General features: G+C 46.6%; 1 protein-coding gene across 3 annotated transcripts in view; it reads right to left on the bottom strand.

Annotated features, from left to right (window-relative positions):
• SGSM2 (small G protein signaling modulator 2) overlaps window positions 1-14,892 on the bottom strand; it is a 484,755-nt gene that overhangs the window by 17,113 nt on the left and 452,750 nt on the right. For all 3 annotated transcript variants that reach the window (XM_073667783.1, XM_073667784.1, XM_073667785.1), the window contains 4 exons: window positions 14,140-14,547; window positions 13,844-13,968; window positions 13,326-13,408; window positions 12,828-12,937 (listed from right to left, as the gene is read on the bottom strand). In XM_073667783.1, coding sequence (XP_073523884.1) covers window positions 12,828-12,937; window positions 13,326-13,408; window positions 13,844-13,968; window positions 14,140-14,547 — 726 coding nt within the window. The remainder of the gene's footprint in view (window positions 1-12,827; window positions 12,938-13,325; window positions 13,409-13,843; window positions 13,969-14,139; window positions 14,548-14,892) is intronic.

Genomic DNA, 14,892 nt, shown 5'->3' with positions numbered 1-14,892 from the left:
CCTCCCAGCATGGCAGGTCTGATATAGGAGGTGAGAGTGTGTGTGTATATCATTGTGTATGTATATGAGTGTGTGTTTTTATATTGTGTGTGTATATCTAAGAGTGTGTATGTGTATATCATTGTGTGTGTATATATGAGTGTGTATGCGAGTGTATATGTAGCACCCTGAGGATTCGGCTGCTACAGGGGTATTGCACCTCAACCCAGAGGTGTGATATTCCACTCCCGGGTAAGGATGGAGTGTGGAACTTAGCTCAGATAGACTGCATGCACTACATACATCCCATTTCCGAGGAACAGGCCGACGGTACTCCCACTTAGAAATGTGCAGGTACGACCGAGTCTGTTCCTGGCTGGAGTGGGAGGGGGGTGGTACATCCCAAGTAGTGTAGGGGCAGATAGGGGGAGCAGCCTGGGTAAAGTTAGGAGCTCATTGGGTGCTGGTCACCTGAGCTCACACATAGAGGGATATATAAGGTGGGCACCAACTAGAATCAGGGTCAGATGCAGAGGATCAGATGCAGGAAGTGAGTCAGCTGCAGGGAACAAGTCAGGAGCAGAGGAGAGAAGAAAGACCAAGACCCAGAGTGAGAGAGGAGAAAAGAGAGAGACCCAGAGCACAGAAGAGAAGGACTCTGAGATCCCAACTAAAAGCACCGGGTGAAGAGTCGGCATCAGGGTACCGGAACCCAAGCTGGTGGGGGTAAAAACATTCCCCAGCCAGAGACCGGAGACCGTGGGCAGCGTTTGTCACGGTCACCCATCACATCCACCCCGAAGGCACACCACATGAAGGGTCAGGGAACCCAAGGCCAAGGGTGTCCCAACAGAAGGCCCGAGGGAGCTGGACCTAGGTGGATCACTGGTGGGGACGGCCAGAGAACGGGACAGAAGGAGAGCTCAGGGCCACGCTCCGGACTTGTTTGGGGGTTGGCTGGATCCAGGACCTGGTGGACGCAGCACGGCTCGGGTGGTCACTAGCAGCTGGAGTGACCAGTACAACATCTGCAGTAAGTAAACACCCTTAACTGCACAACCCGACTCTGTCTTCTTTGCCGTCTGCACTGCACCACCACAACCCCCATCCTCTGCACCTGTCCCCCCTGAGGCTATACCCCTCCCGTTGGGGGTTATTTCATCAAGCTGCGCACCCACCATCAGCCTCAGCGGACCCTGCTGCAGCGGCGGCCACAGTGACCGCATCACAACGGGTGGCGTAGTCGACACAAAAGAACTTTGGTAACATCTGTAGAACTGCCACATCACACTGAGCTTGACGCCCTGGGCACGGGACCGGGTCACAGCCGCTCGGAGACTACAACCCCCCATCTGATCCGGTGCCGGGTATTCCCCTCAAAAAGGAATATGTCCCAGGGGGCGCGTCAACTTTGGCGTAGTCGGCAGGATTACGTGCCCACAACCACCGGGTACTGCGTGCCTGAAGAAAAGTGCAAGTTTACCTCAGAAAGAAATCTCCCGCCGGTTCCGGAGGGTCCACGCCATCGGACTCCATCACCAGTCGTTTCCCGCCGATTGTCCGCCATTTCCAGCTTGTTCCCGCCATCTGCCGAGTTTCCCGCCACTGGGAAGCGATTCCCGCCAAAACCGCAGATTTCCCGCCTTGGAAGAGCAGCGGACGCCATTATGGGCGTGCCAAAGGAGGGCAGGAGGCCACCTCCCATCGTGGGCCAGGACAGAAAATGGCGCCAAAAGTGGAAACCGCCCCCACCAACAGAGACTGTGATGCTGGAGGTGTCTGTCAGCGTGAAAGAACTACCCCTGGAGCTGACAGTCACCGAGTTGCCCCGGGACCGCCCTCGAAGTGGGAGGAGACGAAAGAGAAGAGAAAAGATGGGTGTCGCTTGGAGCAGTCTGGAGCGAGCGCACCCGGAGGCAAGAGGTCTAACGAGGAGTAGCGAAGGAGCTCACCCGGAGATGGAGAGAGAGCAGAACAGCACCGGCCCGCTGGCCAGGAGTCTGCTAGAGACCGAGGAAGGAGGGCAGAGCAGCACCGGCCCGATGGCCAGGAGCCTGCCGGAAGCAGAGCAGAGCAGCACCGACCCGATGGTCAGGAGCCTGCTAGAGTCCACAACCCCGCTAGGTCTAGCGGAGATCCTAGCGCAGCTCCCCCGAGACCGGGAGTGTGCACAAACTGCCCTGGAGGGCCTCGCAAGGAGGATGGCCCGGGTACAGCGCGAGATACTGGCGGAGTGGAGCCGGGAGATAGCCCAGCAAGCAGAGACCAGTCAACGGAGCACGCTACCCTGGAAGAGGAAGCAGACCGCCTCTGAGGATGGCGCGGGAGGACCCAAGGCCGGAGACGGCGCCGAGGAGGGAGCCGAACGCATGGAGGCAGGTAAAGGGGACGCCTATACCCCAAGCCGTGACACCGCTTACCTGCCCCAGCTCCCCGTCGCAGAGCCCGAAAGTCCCCCTGCTGTGCCCGTAGCCGCCATGTCACCGCCATGGACTAGGCCCCGACCGGAAGCCGCCGCAGCGACCCCTGTGACGTCACGCGCCTCGACCCGGAGCGTGACAAAGCAGGAATTACCACCAGCCTGGTCGCAAGGCCTAGTACCCCCGGGCGCCGCACCACCAACAGCGCCCCCTACCTCCGCGGAGCCTCCGGCCTGGCCGCAAGGCCAGGTAGCCCAGGGCGCCGCCGTCCTAACGGTGCCCTTCACCTTCCAGGTGCCCCAGGCCTGGCCGCAAGGCCTGGGCAATCCGGGCGCCACCACCACCGCGCCCGCGCCCGTAATACCAAGGGTGCCACACCTGGGGGAGGACCTCTTCAGCCAGCTCACATGGCCGGACGGGCGGCCCTTCATCTGGCCCGAAGGATACCATGAGCTGGAGCGGCAACAAAGACTAGGGCCCTTGTGTGAGCCCCTGATCCCGGCTCCGAAGCCCGTGACTCGGGTCTCGCCTCCATTAGAAGAAGCCCAATTCGTGTGGGACCCCACGGGAGAAGATTTGATGGGGTTCACCGGAGAAACTCGGGCAGTCGCCGCTGAGCGTACTGAGTGCTGTCGTCAGCAGCTAGCAGAGTTTGCCCGAGAACGGGAGGAGAGGCGGGTCAGAGAACAACAGGCCCAAATCCGGAGCGCGGAGAAGAGCCGGACTAGGAGGAACCCCCGTGCAGCGCATTGTCCCCGCACCATCGGGACAGTGATAAAGTTCAACCCGCAGCATGGGTGGGGCTTTATTCGGGACCGTAACAACCGCGGTGACGTTTTTGTGACTCGCAGAGACGTCGAGTCCCACCTGCCGGAAGGGCACAAAGGCCGTGACCTCTACGTCGGAGACGAGGTCACTTTCACCCGGCACAAGTGTGCCAAAGGACCTTACGCCCTCCACGTACACCGCTTGACGGAGGAGGAGTTGCGGTACGGGGAGGAGGAGCCAGAGGACCCGGACGGGTCTGAAGCAACACCGTATCACTAAGAAAAAGCAGGAGGGAGCCGTCGTTGAGGACGGGAGTAGAGACTGTATATAGTTGCCCGTCGGGGCACAGTGAACCGTTGCTGCTAAAATAGTCCCCGTTGGGACCAGTGAACTGTTTACCCGTTAACCCCTTCATCCCACAGGCTGAGGACTGTGAGCAGCCATTCCCTTTCCTCTACCTGGCCGAGGACTGAGAGCGGCCAACTTCCCCTGTATATAGTTGCGCTTCCTAAAGCGCCCCCTACCGGTTTTATAGGAAAACCAGTTTTTCTAAGAGACTGTCGCACTTTTCCCGGACACACGTTGCACAGTGTCCGGAGGAGGAACCTGAAACAAGAGACGACGAGAATGTTATATGAAAAGTTTTATATATATAATGTTTTATATGTTTTATTATGTTTATATGAAAAATTTTGTATGTTTTGGTGTTGTTTTATGTCTTACAGCCCGAGGACGTGCTGTGATTTACCAGGGGGGAATGTAGCACCCTGAGGATTCGGCTGCTACAGGGGTATTGCACCTCAACCCAGAGGTGTGATATTCCACTCCCGGGTAAGGATGGAGTGTGGAACTGAGCTCAGATAGACTGCATGCACTACATACATCCCATTTCCGAGGAACAGGCCGACGGTACTCCCACTTAGAAATGTGCAGGTACGACCGAGTCTGTTCCTGGCTGGAGTGGGAGGGGGGTGGTACATCCCAAGTAGTGTAGGGGCAGATAGGGGGAGCAGCCTGGGTAAAGTTAGGAGCTCATTGGGTGCTGGTCACCTGAGCTCACACATAGAGGGATATATAAGGTGGGCACCAACTAGAATCAGGGTCAGATGCAGAGGATCAGATGCAGGAAGTGAGTCAGCTGCAGGGAACAAGTCAGGAGCAGAGGAGAGAAGAAAGACCAAGACCCAGAGTGAGAGAGGAGAAAAGAGAGAGACCCAGAGCACAGAAGAGAAGGACTCTGAGATCCCAACTAAAAGCACCGGGTGAAGAGTCGGCATCAGGGTACCGGAACCCAAGCTGGTGGGGGTAAAAACATTCCCCAGCCAGAGACCGGAGACCGTGGGCAGCGTTTGTCACGGTCACCCATCACATCCACCCCGAAGGCACACCACATGAAGGGTCAGGGAACCCAAGGCCAAGGGTGTCCCAACAGAAGGCCCGAGGGAGCTGGACCTAGGTGGATCACTGGTGGGGACGGCCAGAGAACGGGACAGAAGGAGAGCTCAGGGCCACGCTCCGGACTTGTTTGGGGGTTGGCTGGATCCAGGACCTGGTGGACGCAGCACGGCTCGGGTGGTCACTAGCAGCTGGAGTGACCAGTACAACATCTGCAGTAAGTAAACACCCTTAACTGCACAACCCGACTCTGTCTTCTTTGCCGTCTGCACTGCACCACCACAACCCCCATCCTCTGCACCTGTCCCCCCTGAGGCTATACCCCTCCCGTTGGGGGTTATTTCATCAAGCTGCGCACCCACCATCAGCCTCAGCGGACCCTGCTGCAGCGGCGGCCACAGTGACCGCATCACAACGGGTGGCGTAGTCGACACAAAAGAACTTTGGTAACATCTGTAGAACTGCCACATCACACTGAGCTTGACGCCCTGGGCACGGGACCGGGTCACAGCCGCTCGGAGACTACAACCCCCCATCTGATCCGGTGCCGGGTATTCCCCTCAAAAAGGAATATGTCCCAGGGGGCGCGTCATATATATCAGGGTGTCTACATCATTGTGTGTATATATACAGTTAGGTCCATATATATTTGGACAGAGACAACATTTTTCTAATTTTGGTTCTAGACGTTACCACAATGAATTTTAAACAAAACAATTCAGATGCAGTTGAAGTTCAGACTTTCAGCTTTCATTTGAGGGTATCCACATTAAAATTAGATGAAGGGTTTAGGAGTTTCAGCTCCTTAACATGTGCCACCCTGTTTTTAAAGGGACCAAAAGTAATTGGACAATTGACTCCAAGGCTATTTCATGGACAGGTGTGGGCAATCCCTTCGTTATGTCATTCTCAATTAAGCAGATAAAAGGCCTGGAGTTGATTTGAGGTGTGGTGCTTGCATTTGGAAGGTTTTGCTGTGAAGTAAACATGCGGTCAAAGGAGCTCTCCATGCAGGTGAAACAAGCCATCCTTAAGCTGCAAAAACAGAAAAAAACCATCCGAGAAATTGCTACAATATTAGGAGTGGCAAAATCTACAGTTTGGTACATCCTGAGAAAAAAAGAAAGCACTGGTGAACTCATCAATGCAAAAATACCTGGGCGCCCACGGAAGACAACAGTGGTGGATGATCGCAGAATAATCTCCATGGTGAAGAGAAACCCCTTCACAACAGCCAACCAAGTGAACAGCACTCTCCAGGAGGTAGGCGTATCAATATCCAAATGTACCATAAAGAGAAGACTGCATGAAAGTAAATACAGAGGGTTCACTGCACGGTGCAAGCCACTCATAAGCATCAAGAATAAAAAGGCTAGACTGGACTTTGCTAAAAAACATCTAAAAAAGCCAGCACAGTTCTGGAAGTACATTCTTTTGACAGATGAAACCAAGATCAACCTCTACCAGAATGATGGAAAGAGAAAAGTATGGCGAAGGCGTGGTACAGCTCATGATCCAAAGCATACCACATCATCTGTAAAACACGGCGGAGGCAGTGTGATGGCTTGGGCATGCATGGCTGCCAGTGGCACTGGGTCACTAGTGTTTATTGATGATGTGACACAGGACAGAAGCAGCCGAATGAATTCTGATGTATTCAGAGCCATACTGTGTGCTCAGATCCAGCCAAATGCAGCCAAACTAATTGGTCATCATTTCATACTACAGATGGACAATGACCCAAAACATAAAGCCAAAGCAACCCAGGAGTTTATTAAAGCAAAGAAGTGGAATATTCTTGAATGGCCAAGTCAGTCACCTGATCTCAACCCAATTGAGCATGCATTTCACTTGTTAAAGACTAAACTTCAGACAGAAAGGCCCACAAACAAACAGCAACTGAAAACCACTGCAGTGAAGGCCTGGCAGAGCATCAAAAAGGAGGAAACACAGTGTCTGGTGATGTCCATGAGTTCAAGACTTCAGGCAGTCATTGCCAACAAAGGGTTTTCAACCAAGTACTAGAAATGAACATTTTATTTACAATTATTTAATATGTCCAATTACTTTTGGTCCCTTTAAAAACAGGGTGGCACATGTTAAGGAGCTGAAACTCCTAAACCCTTCATCCAATTTTAATGTGGATACCATCAAATGAAAGCTGAAAGTCTGAACTTCAACTGCATCTGAATTGTTTTGTTTAAAATTCATTGTGGTAATGTCTAGAACCAAAATAAGAAAAATGTTGTCTCTGTCCAAATATATATGGACCTAACTATATATATATGTGTGTGTGTATATGTATGTGAGTGTGTATATCATTGTGTGTGTACATCATTGTGTGTGCATATACGAGTGTGAGTGTGTATGAGCCCACGTAGCGTTTTACAAGCGTATTTGATGCGGAAATTCCGCAGCGTAAATGCTTGTATAACGCTTGTCAATCCGCACCCCATGGTCCCCAATGAGAATCCGCAAGTTCTATGCCCATGCTGCGGATTTTTCCGCAGCGTTTTTGATGCGCACAAAAATCCGCAGCATGTTAATTAATCTTGCGTTTCTGCATGCGGAATTGCCTATTCAATGCAATAAAAAAACGCAAGGCAATTCCGCATGTCGAAAACGAGCGATAAACGCTTGCGAAATTCCGCATGCGTTTTTCTGGGAAAGGACATGCGGAAATGAAGCGCAAATTTTCCGCTTAATTTCCGCAACGTGGGCACATAGCCTATCAGTGTGTTTATATCAGTGTGTGTGTATTTATGAGTGTGTGTGTATATCATTGTGTGTGTATATGAGTGTGTGTTTTTATATGCGAATGTGTGTGTGATCAAAGTAAAAAATATTAATGTCCCACTGCGAGACTAAGTGAAAAAGTACAAAGAAGTTAAATAAGATATGAAAAAAAGTTAAAAAAAATCCACTCAAAGTGCACCAAAATCACAAAAGCTGTTTCACCACTAAAAACCCAGTGTTCGTGATAAAATATAAACAAAAAACGTACACATAATTGGTATCGACACGTCCAGAACGACCTGAACTATAAAAGTGTCATGTTATTTATTCCATACGGCAAAAATATAATAAAAAAAAAAACATGCCAAAAATGTAACTTTTTCATCATACTGACCCAAAAAATTTAAGAAAAAGTGATCAAAAAGTCATATTGTCAAGGAAAAAATTAAACCAATATGGTTCTTTTTTTCAGCAAAAAAATAAAAAAGTTACAGCTCTCAGAATATGGCGTTGGAAAAGCAAATTCATTTTTGTAAAATATTGTTTTCCAGTGTGTAGAAGTAGCAAAGCATAATCGCTGTAATTGCACTGACCCGAAGAATATAGCCGCCTTATCACTTATACCGCATGGTGATCCGTGCAAAAAATAAAAAATAAATATAAAAACAATAATTGAATTGCTGAATAAAAAGTGATCATAATATGTTATGGGTGCATAACAATTTTTGATCGCTTTTTATTCAGCTTTTTCAAACGCACAATGGTAACAAAAATATCCAACTATGGTAATTGCGAAAAATAAGCCCTCATACAGCTCTGTTCGCACAAAAAAATAAAGTTTCAGATCTCAGAATATGGTGACAAAAATACAAATTTTTATAAAAAAATATTTTCATTGTATGATGGTAGCAAAATTATATAAATCTGGTATCACTGTACAGTAATCGCACCGATCCAAAGAATAAAGTTGTCTAAACACTTATACCGCACGGTGAATTATGCAAAAATAAAATAAGAACTATTCTTGTCCTGCTGTCTATTTGTTTATTCTACCTCCCAAAAGTCGGAATAAGGCTCGGCTCATATTTATCCTGCGCTCTCTGCTGAGCGCTGATGTCGGGGTTCTGTGTAAATCCCAAAAAACGCTATTAAGCCAAAACCCCCGACAGAACCACTCACTTATGAGGCAGATGGAGTCACTTTGTCTCCGTCTTGTCTCTGTTCCAGCGGTGTTGCATCATTTTAGGCGTCCTTTTAGGCCACAAGTATGGTACACCAGAGTTCTGTGAACGCCTAAAAAGATGTAGATCACAGGAGCAGACGCCAAACGGACTCCAAAGTGTCTCCATCTGCCTCACTATGGTTGGTGGGTGGTCCTGTCGGGGATTTCATCTGAATCGCAAGTTTGGGGGATTAACATGGAAACCTAAGCATAAGTGCTCAGCGTTGAACACATGAATGTGATTCCAGTCTTATACTGGAAGCGATCAAAAAATATTATGTACCCCAAAATCTTACCAATAAAACACATCCGTTATCATGTATCATGTTCACTTTAACCCCTTCCTGACATTTGTCATACATGTACGGTGCAAGTCGCGAGCGGGTGTATGGAGCGGGCTCACAGGCTGAACCCACATTTTAGTGCAGGCTCAGTCCAGAGTATCACACGCTGTGAGGATGCTCCGGTGTTGAAGGTAAGAGTGGGCGATCATGTAACCATAAGCATGTGATTTCTATACTTCCGGCCACATCCCATCTAGGCGTGTATTGAGTGAGGACACGCATGTCTAGTCTGAATATGGCTGGAAGTATGGAAATCAAATATGTGTGGTCACATGACTGCCCACTCTCACTGTCAACACCGGAGAATCCTCACAACATGTGCTGCATGCGATGAAATGATTCAGAAGTCTGCAGTCACATACAATGATTGCAAACTTTTAGCAAAAAGACTGCACAACCCCTTTAACAATGTGCACCCATTGGCCGCCCTGCGAACGTGCTCGCGGGGCTCTAATGATTTGCTATGACAGCAGGGAGTCTGTTAAAGACCCCCATGCCTGCCTGTTGAAACTCAGCCGTGTCTGGGCTTGAAAGAAGACCTTTTCTCTATCCAGCATTGCTGAGGTATTACGGTATATAGCACAAGTAATCAGACAGACGCAGGTTCAGGTCACCTAAGGGGGCTAATAAATGCAGTAAAAAGTTAAAAAAAAACAAAGTTTAAAAAACATGAAAAAAATTAAATTAATTTCCCCATTAAAAATATAGATATTACAAAATGGAAAAAAATAAACATATGCGATAACGTCGCATCCATAAAAGTCCAATCTATCAATGTATAAACTTAAAGCACCTCTCCAGGATTTCTTTTTTAGCATAGTTCTGGAGTGGTGTCACTACTCATAAACTCTTATGCTTACCAGCTGCAGTTTTCATCTGTTCAAAGCGCTGCTCAGGTCGGTCTCCAGCAGTTTGTGACCTGCTGGATCACTGCAGTGTTCGCTGGCCGATCCGGAGGTCACAACTCATGGTAAGTCTATGAGAGGCAGAACAAGGCCAGAACGAGACTCTCATAGAGAGCCTGTGACCGTTACCACAGTCAGAAGTCGCGGTCACAAGATAGTGGACAGGACTGGAGCGGCACAGGGAAGAGCTGAAGACAGCGGCTGGTAAGTATAAGTCTAGGGGCAGGGAACTTGCATTAGCAGCACCACTCCAGCGTTGAAAGAAAAAAAATACTGGCGTGGCGCTTAAACTAACCTGAAAGGTAAACATCGTGAATGTAAAAAAAAATATTTTGGTCTTCAAAAGCTGCAAAAAAAATACAGTAAAGAGTGATCAAAATGCAATATATATTCCAAATGGTATGAAAATAAAAGTAGTCTTGCTCCACAAAAAATATGGAATGACAGCTACATGGCAGTGGGGCCATCATATTATATAAAAGGGGGAGTGGGTGTCATAATACAGTGCATAGGGAGCTGTGGAGACCATCATACAGTGCATAGGGAGCTGTGGAGACCATTATACAGTGCATAGGGAGCTATGGAGACCATCATACAGTGCATAGGGAGCTGTGGAGACCATGATACAGTGCATAGGGAGCTGTGGAGACCATCATATAGTGCATAGGGAGCTGTGGAGACCATTATACAGTGCATAGGGAGCTGTGGAGACCATTATACAGTGCATAGGGAGCTGTGGAGACCATTATACAGTGCATAGGGAGCTGTGGAGACCATTATACAGTGCATAGGGAGCTGTGGAGACCATTATACAGTGCATAGGGAGCTGTGGAGACCATCATATAGTGCATAGGGAGCTGTGGAGACCATTATACAGTGGATAGGGAGCTGTGGAGACCATTATACAGTGCATAGGGAGCTGTGGAGACCATCATACAGTGCATAGGGAGCTGTGGAGACAATCATACAGTGCATAGGGAGCTGTGGAGACCATCATACAGTGCACAGGGAGCTGTGGAGACCATCATATAGTGCATAGGGAGCTGTGGAGACCATGATACAGTGCATAGGGAGCTGTGGAGACCATTATACAGTGCATAGGGAACTGTGGAGACCATCATACAGTGCATAGGGAGCTGTGGAGACCATGATACAGTGCATAGGGAGCTGTGGAGACCATCATACAGTGCATAGGGAGCTGTGGAGACAATGATACAGTGCATAGGGAGCTGTGGAGACCATGATACAGTGTGCAGTGAGCTGTGGGGACCATCATACAGTGCATAGGGAGTAGTGGGAACACTCAGGACATTATTTCTTTTAAATGGGTGCATTATTAGTTTAGCTTTGATTGTGTTTTTTTGAGGGGGCATTATTACTTAAAGGGGATACTCAAGGGTATTTGTTTCTTGGAGGGGACACTTCAGATATTATAACTTTCAAAAGAGTACATCTGGCGTGATTACTTGCTAGGTAGTACAGTGGGGTCTTTACTACTTTCTATGGGACGCTATTATTTTTATAGATCCCCTCTATCTGGCACATTGTCTTTGCAGCATTAATTGGTGGAGGGATAATCATAGAAATGACATAATATTTGAAGTATTGGGGTCACTGTTCCACGTCGGAAGAGCAGGCAGGATGGGGAGGTAGTGTAGGTTGGGAATAGATGCTGGAAATGTGAGAAGTCAGATGGTCCTTGTACAGTGTGTTTTTTTAGAGGCAATGGTCATATTATAATGCTATGTAGTCACTGTGTGGTGGTGATGATAGAGGGCATTGGGTAGCAGGATTAATTTTGCCTTGTATAGTAGTAATTTTGATAATATTGGTCTTTGCATTGTTTATTTTAGGTTAGCAACAATGGTACAATGTAAATATATATGTATAGATCCTCTTTTAAGTGGTGGGGAGGTTGTATGGGGAAACACGTACTTTGGGGCATGGGCACCTGATCTTTTAGGACCCTAGCAACGCCCCTGTCATTAACATTCAGTTACCATTGCTGAAACCATATTTACTGTAGTTACTTATTATCAGCATGAAATGTGCTGCAAATTATGTTTTATTAATGCTGAGGATGTAATAATACATTCTCACCTCTATCCCACAGAAATGAACAGTAGGTCTACTAGATAAAGGGATGGCAATCCACATTCATCACTACATATTTACCAAAAAGTAAAAGTCTCAGGATAGGACCAGACATACGCTACGTGATTTTGTTTCATAAACATGCAGCCACTAGACCACCAGGGCCGATCGCAGTTTCGGCCGCTGCACTGTTAGGCATCACCCTAAGGGTATGTGCACACAGTGGAGGCGGTTCATTAGGGTGATTATGCCAGAAATCTGTCGTAAAAACCTTAATAAATCGCAATATTTTTGCGTAACTAGACAGTAGCGTAAAAATATTGCAACTTTTGCCATCTATATGTCGGTCCTGGCCAGCTGCGCCAATAAGGGAGTGGTGTTGGCGGGACATGAGTGGTTCCTTGTCATGCCTGACCGTAAAATTTGTGATAAATTATGGCACTATGGTGGAGCAATTTACTCCAAAAATGTATACCAGCCTCCCACTAGCATACATTTCTGGGGACAGCGCACGCTGCATATCAGACGCACCAGATTCATTAAGCGGTGAGCACTGCTTAATGAATCGGGTCAATGTACTCTAGAGAGCGCTATGAATGAAATGCCCCCAATGTCTTTTTCAGGAGGATTCAGACTGGAACTCGTCTGAAAAAGTGTTACAAAGAATGAAAATAATGCACTTCACTTGCTGTGCTGTTCAGACTTTTGGAGCTTCTTTTAGCCACTTCAGTCTTTGGAAGCTGGGAAGCGGTTAAAATAAGTAGCATGTCCATTCTTCGAGAGGCTTCTGCTTTGAAGCTGCTCGCTATTTAAAGTTCAGGTTACAAAAAAAAAAATGCGCCAGTCGGAAAATGCCAACGGAGATGCTTCAGGAAAAACAATGTTGGAGTTTTCTGATGCATCTTCACCTTTCACCTTGGAAAACTCAGTGGGTACAGCGGCGGCTATAAGACATGAAGCTCACCTGGATCAAAGATCTCATGTTTGCAAAGTGTGTGTCCATGGCGCCTCCATTGGGGAAGTTTTGACTCATTCTCTTCATGAGCTGCGTGAAACAGCTGTATGCCATTAAATCTATAAACAGAACATATCATTATTCACTACCTACATGACAGATTTTTGGAGACTCACATGTACTGAAGATATACAGTATAAAAAGTATACTAGTATTGTGCATCTTGCAAAACAGATTTGTGACATTTTCAAAGTAAGAGCACCTGCCTCCTCAGGTCTTAGAAATCTATATATTGATGTATAGAGTTTGTATTGTGAAACCTGCTGACAGATCTATTCTGAATCCGAATGGAAACAGAAAAATATCCAGGAAAATGATATTGTGGTAAGCAGTACTAGCTTTTTTCCTTAATTCTTGGATTTTGGTGTTTCTTTAAATTACTCATATATACTATACATGACACATTAGCAGCCTAAACATCAAAAGCATTTAGTGCAGTTTTCTCACCATTATCTAGAACCACCATTAATGGAGCCAGCAGGTCGCACATTCCTTGGACATACCCGACATCTAGATGCTCCCACACAAAACTGTATGACAGATAAAAGCAATAGGATGCATTAATTACATTTTTTACACCATATCACTACAACCACAACCCCTTTATCTATGGTTAACGTGTGCTCCGTCTGCAGAACTGTATCAGTGCTGCCTAGATATTGTCCATTTCAGATGGATGTGATAGTCACTAATGCTTCAGACATGCTATGTGTGGAGCAATCACACACGGCAGGCATACATCTCACCTATTGTTATCTCAATATTTTACAATTGATAGAAATGAAAGTCCTAAGAATAAAAAGTAATGGAGATAGGACAACACATGCTATCTATCTGTACTGAGAAAGTATTATCGTACAAATCAATACAACATTTACTACTATTGTTTTTTTTCTTATACGATGGAAAATTACAGATTTTATTAGAGAAATGCCTAAAAATTTAGATGTCCAAAAATTATTTACCTGCACATGATATTCCGAAGTTTTTCTAAATTATCTGTTGTGAAATACCAGTAATTCCTATCACATCTCTGGACGTCTTTATCAATCCGATGCAAGTTTAAGGCAATAGTGTCCAACAATTCTATCTAATAGAGAGAACACACCCTTAGAAAATAAACAGCAGCAATCCAAGCTAAATTTTTATTGAAAATACTAATTTTAGGCAAAAGGAATTATATTAAATTAAGGCGGTAATAATAGCAAATCAAATGTCACAATGAACTATAGAACAGATGTTCAGGTCTACTAGCACTCACTGTATATGACGTAGGGCACATGGAAGAGATGTCCTCAGAGTTGTTTAAATACTCTAGTTGGGAGCACAGCTGCTCTTCATATATAGAATCCTGCATCTTGAGGACTCCCTTGGCTTTTCGGGGTGGACCCAAACTCATTTCTGTCCTATCAGATTCTGTGCTAGATTCTTCTTCCTCAAAGCATATGCTTTGCTGATCATCGATGCTGGAAAGAATCCCAGAGGTCACAGAGTAATTTCGAGAAGAGGGAAGACCAGAATCTGGAGAGTCAAACTCCACGGACTGCTGCGGTTCAGCGGCCACCATAGCAGAAGGAGTACCAGCTGCAGTGGTGAGAGTCGAAGTTTTATCATTCCGACATTTCAGATCTCTGTCTGGCACATCTATTTCTTCTGTTGACATAAAAACCTGAGAAACAAAACATTGACATTTAGGAAATCATTATGAGAACTCCTTTTATTGGTTGTAAATGTAATAGAAGTCAGAAAGTTTTGGACTAGAGCATATTTTTAATTTAAGTTTTGTACTAAAAATTTACAGTGAATCTGTTGGGCTGCACAAGACCACATCCTGTTCTGCCAAGTATCCCCCACTTTTCAAAAAGTTTGCAATGCAAGTATAAAAATTTCTAAAGTTGCAACATTTTTGCTGAATTACCCAGTGAGCAAAAATTTGTGACTTTTTTTGATGCCCGTTCTCTAGCGGAAAGGACTGTGTAACCAGCAGTGTGCCTGTGCCTCCCTCATCGTGCTG

Source organism: Phyllobates terribilis, unplaced genomic scaffold, assembly GCF_046119375.1.
Source record: "Phyllobates terribilis strain yellow unplaced genomic scaffold, ASM4611937v1 Scaffold_2__4_contigs__length_985480577, whole genome shotgun sequence".
NCBI classification, from domain to species: Eukaryota; Metazoa; Chordata; class Amphibia; order Anura; family Dendrobatidae; genus Phyllobates; species Phyllobates terribilis.
The sequence above is the reverse complement of the archived record's forward strand: the minus strand, read 5'-3'. Positions and strand labels throughout refer to the sequence as shown.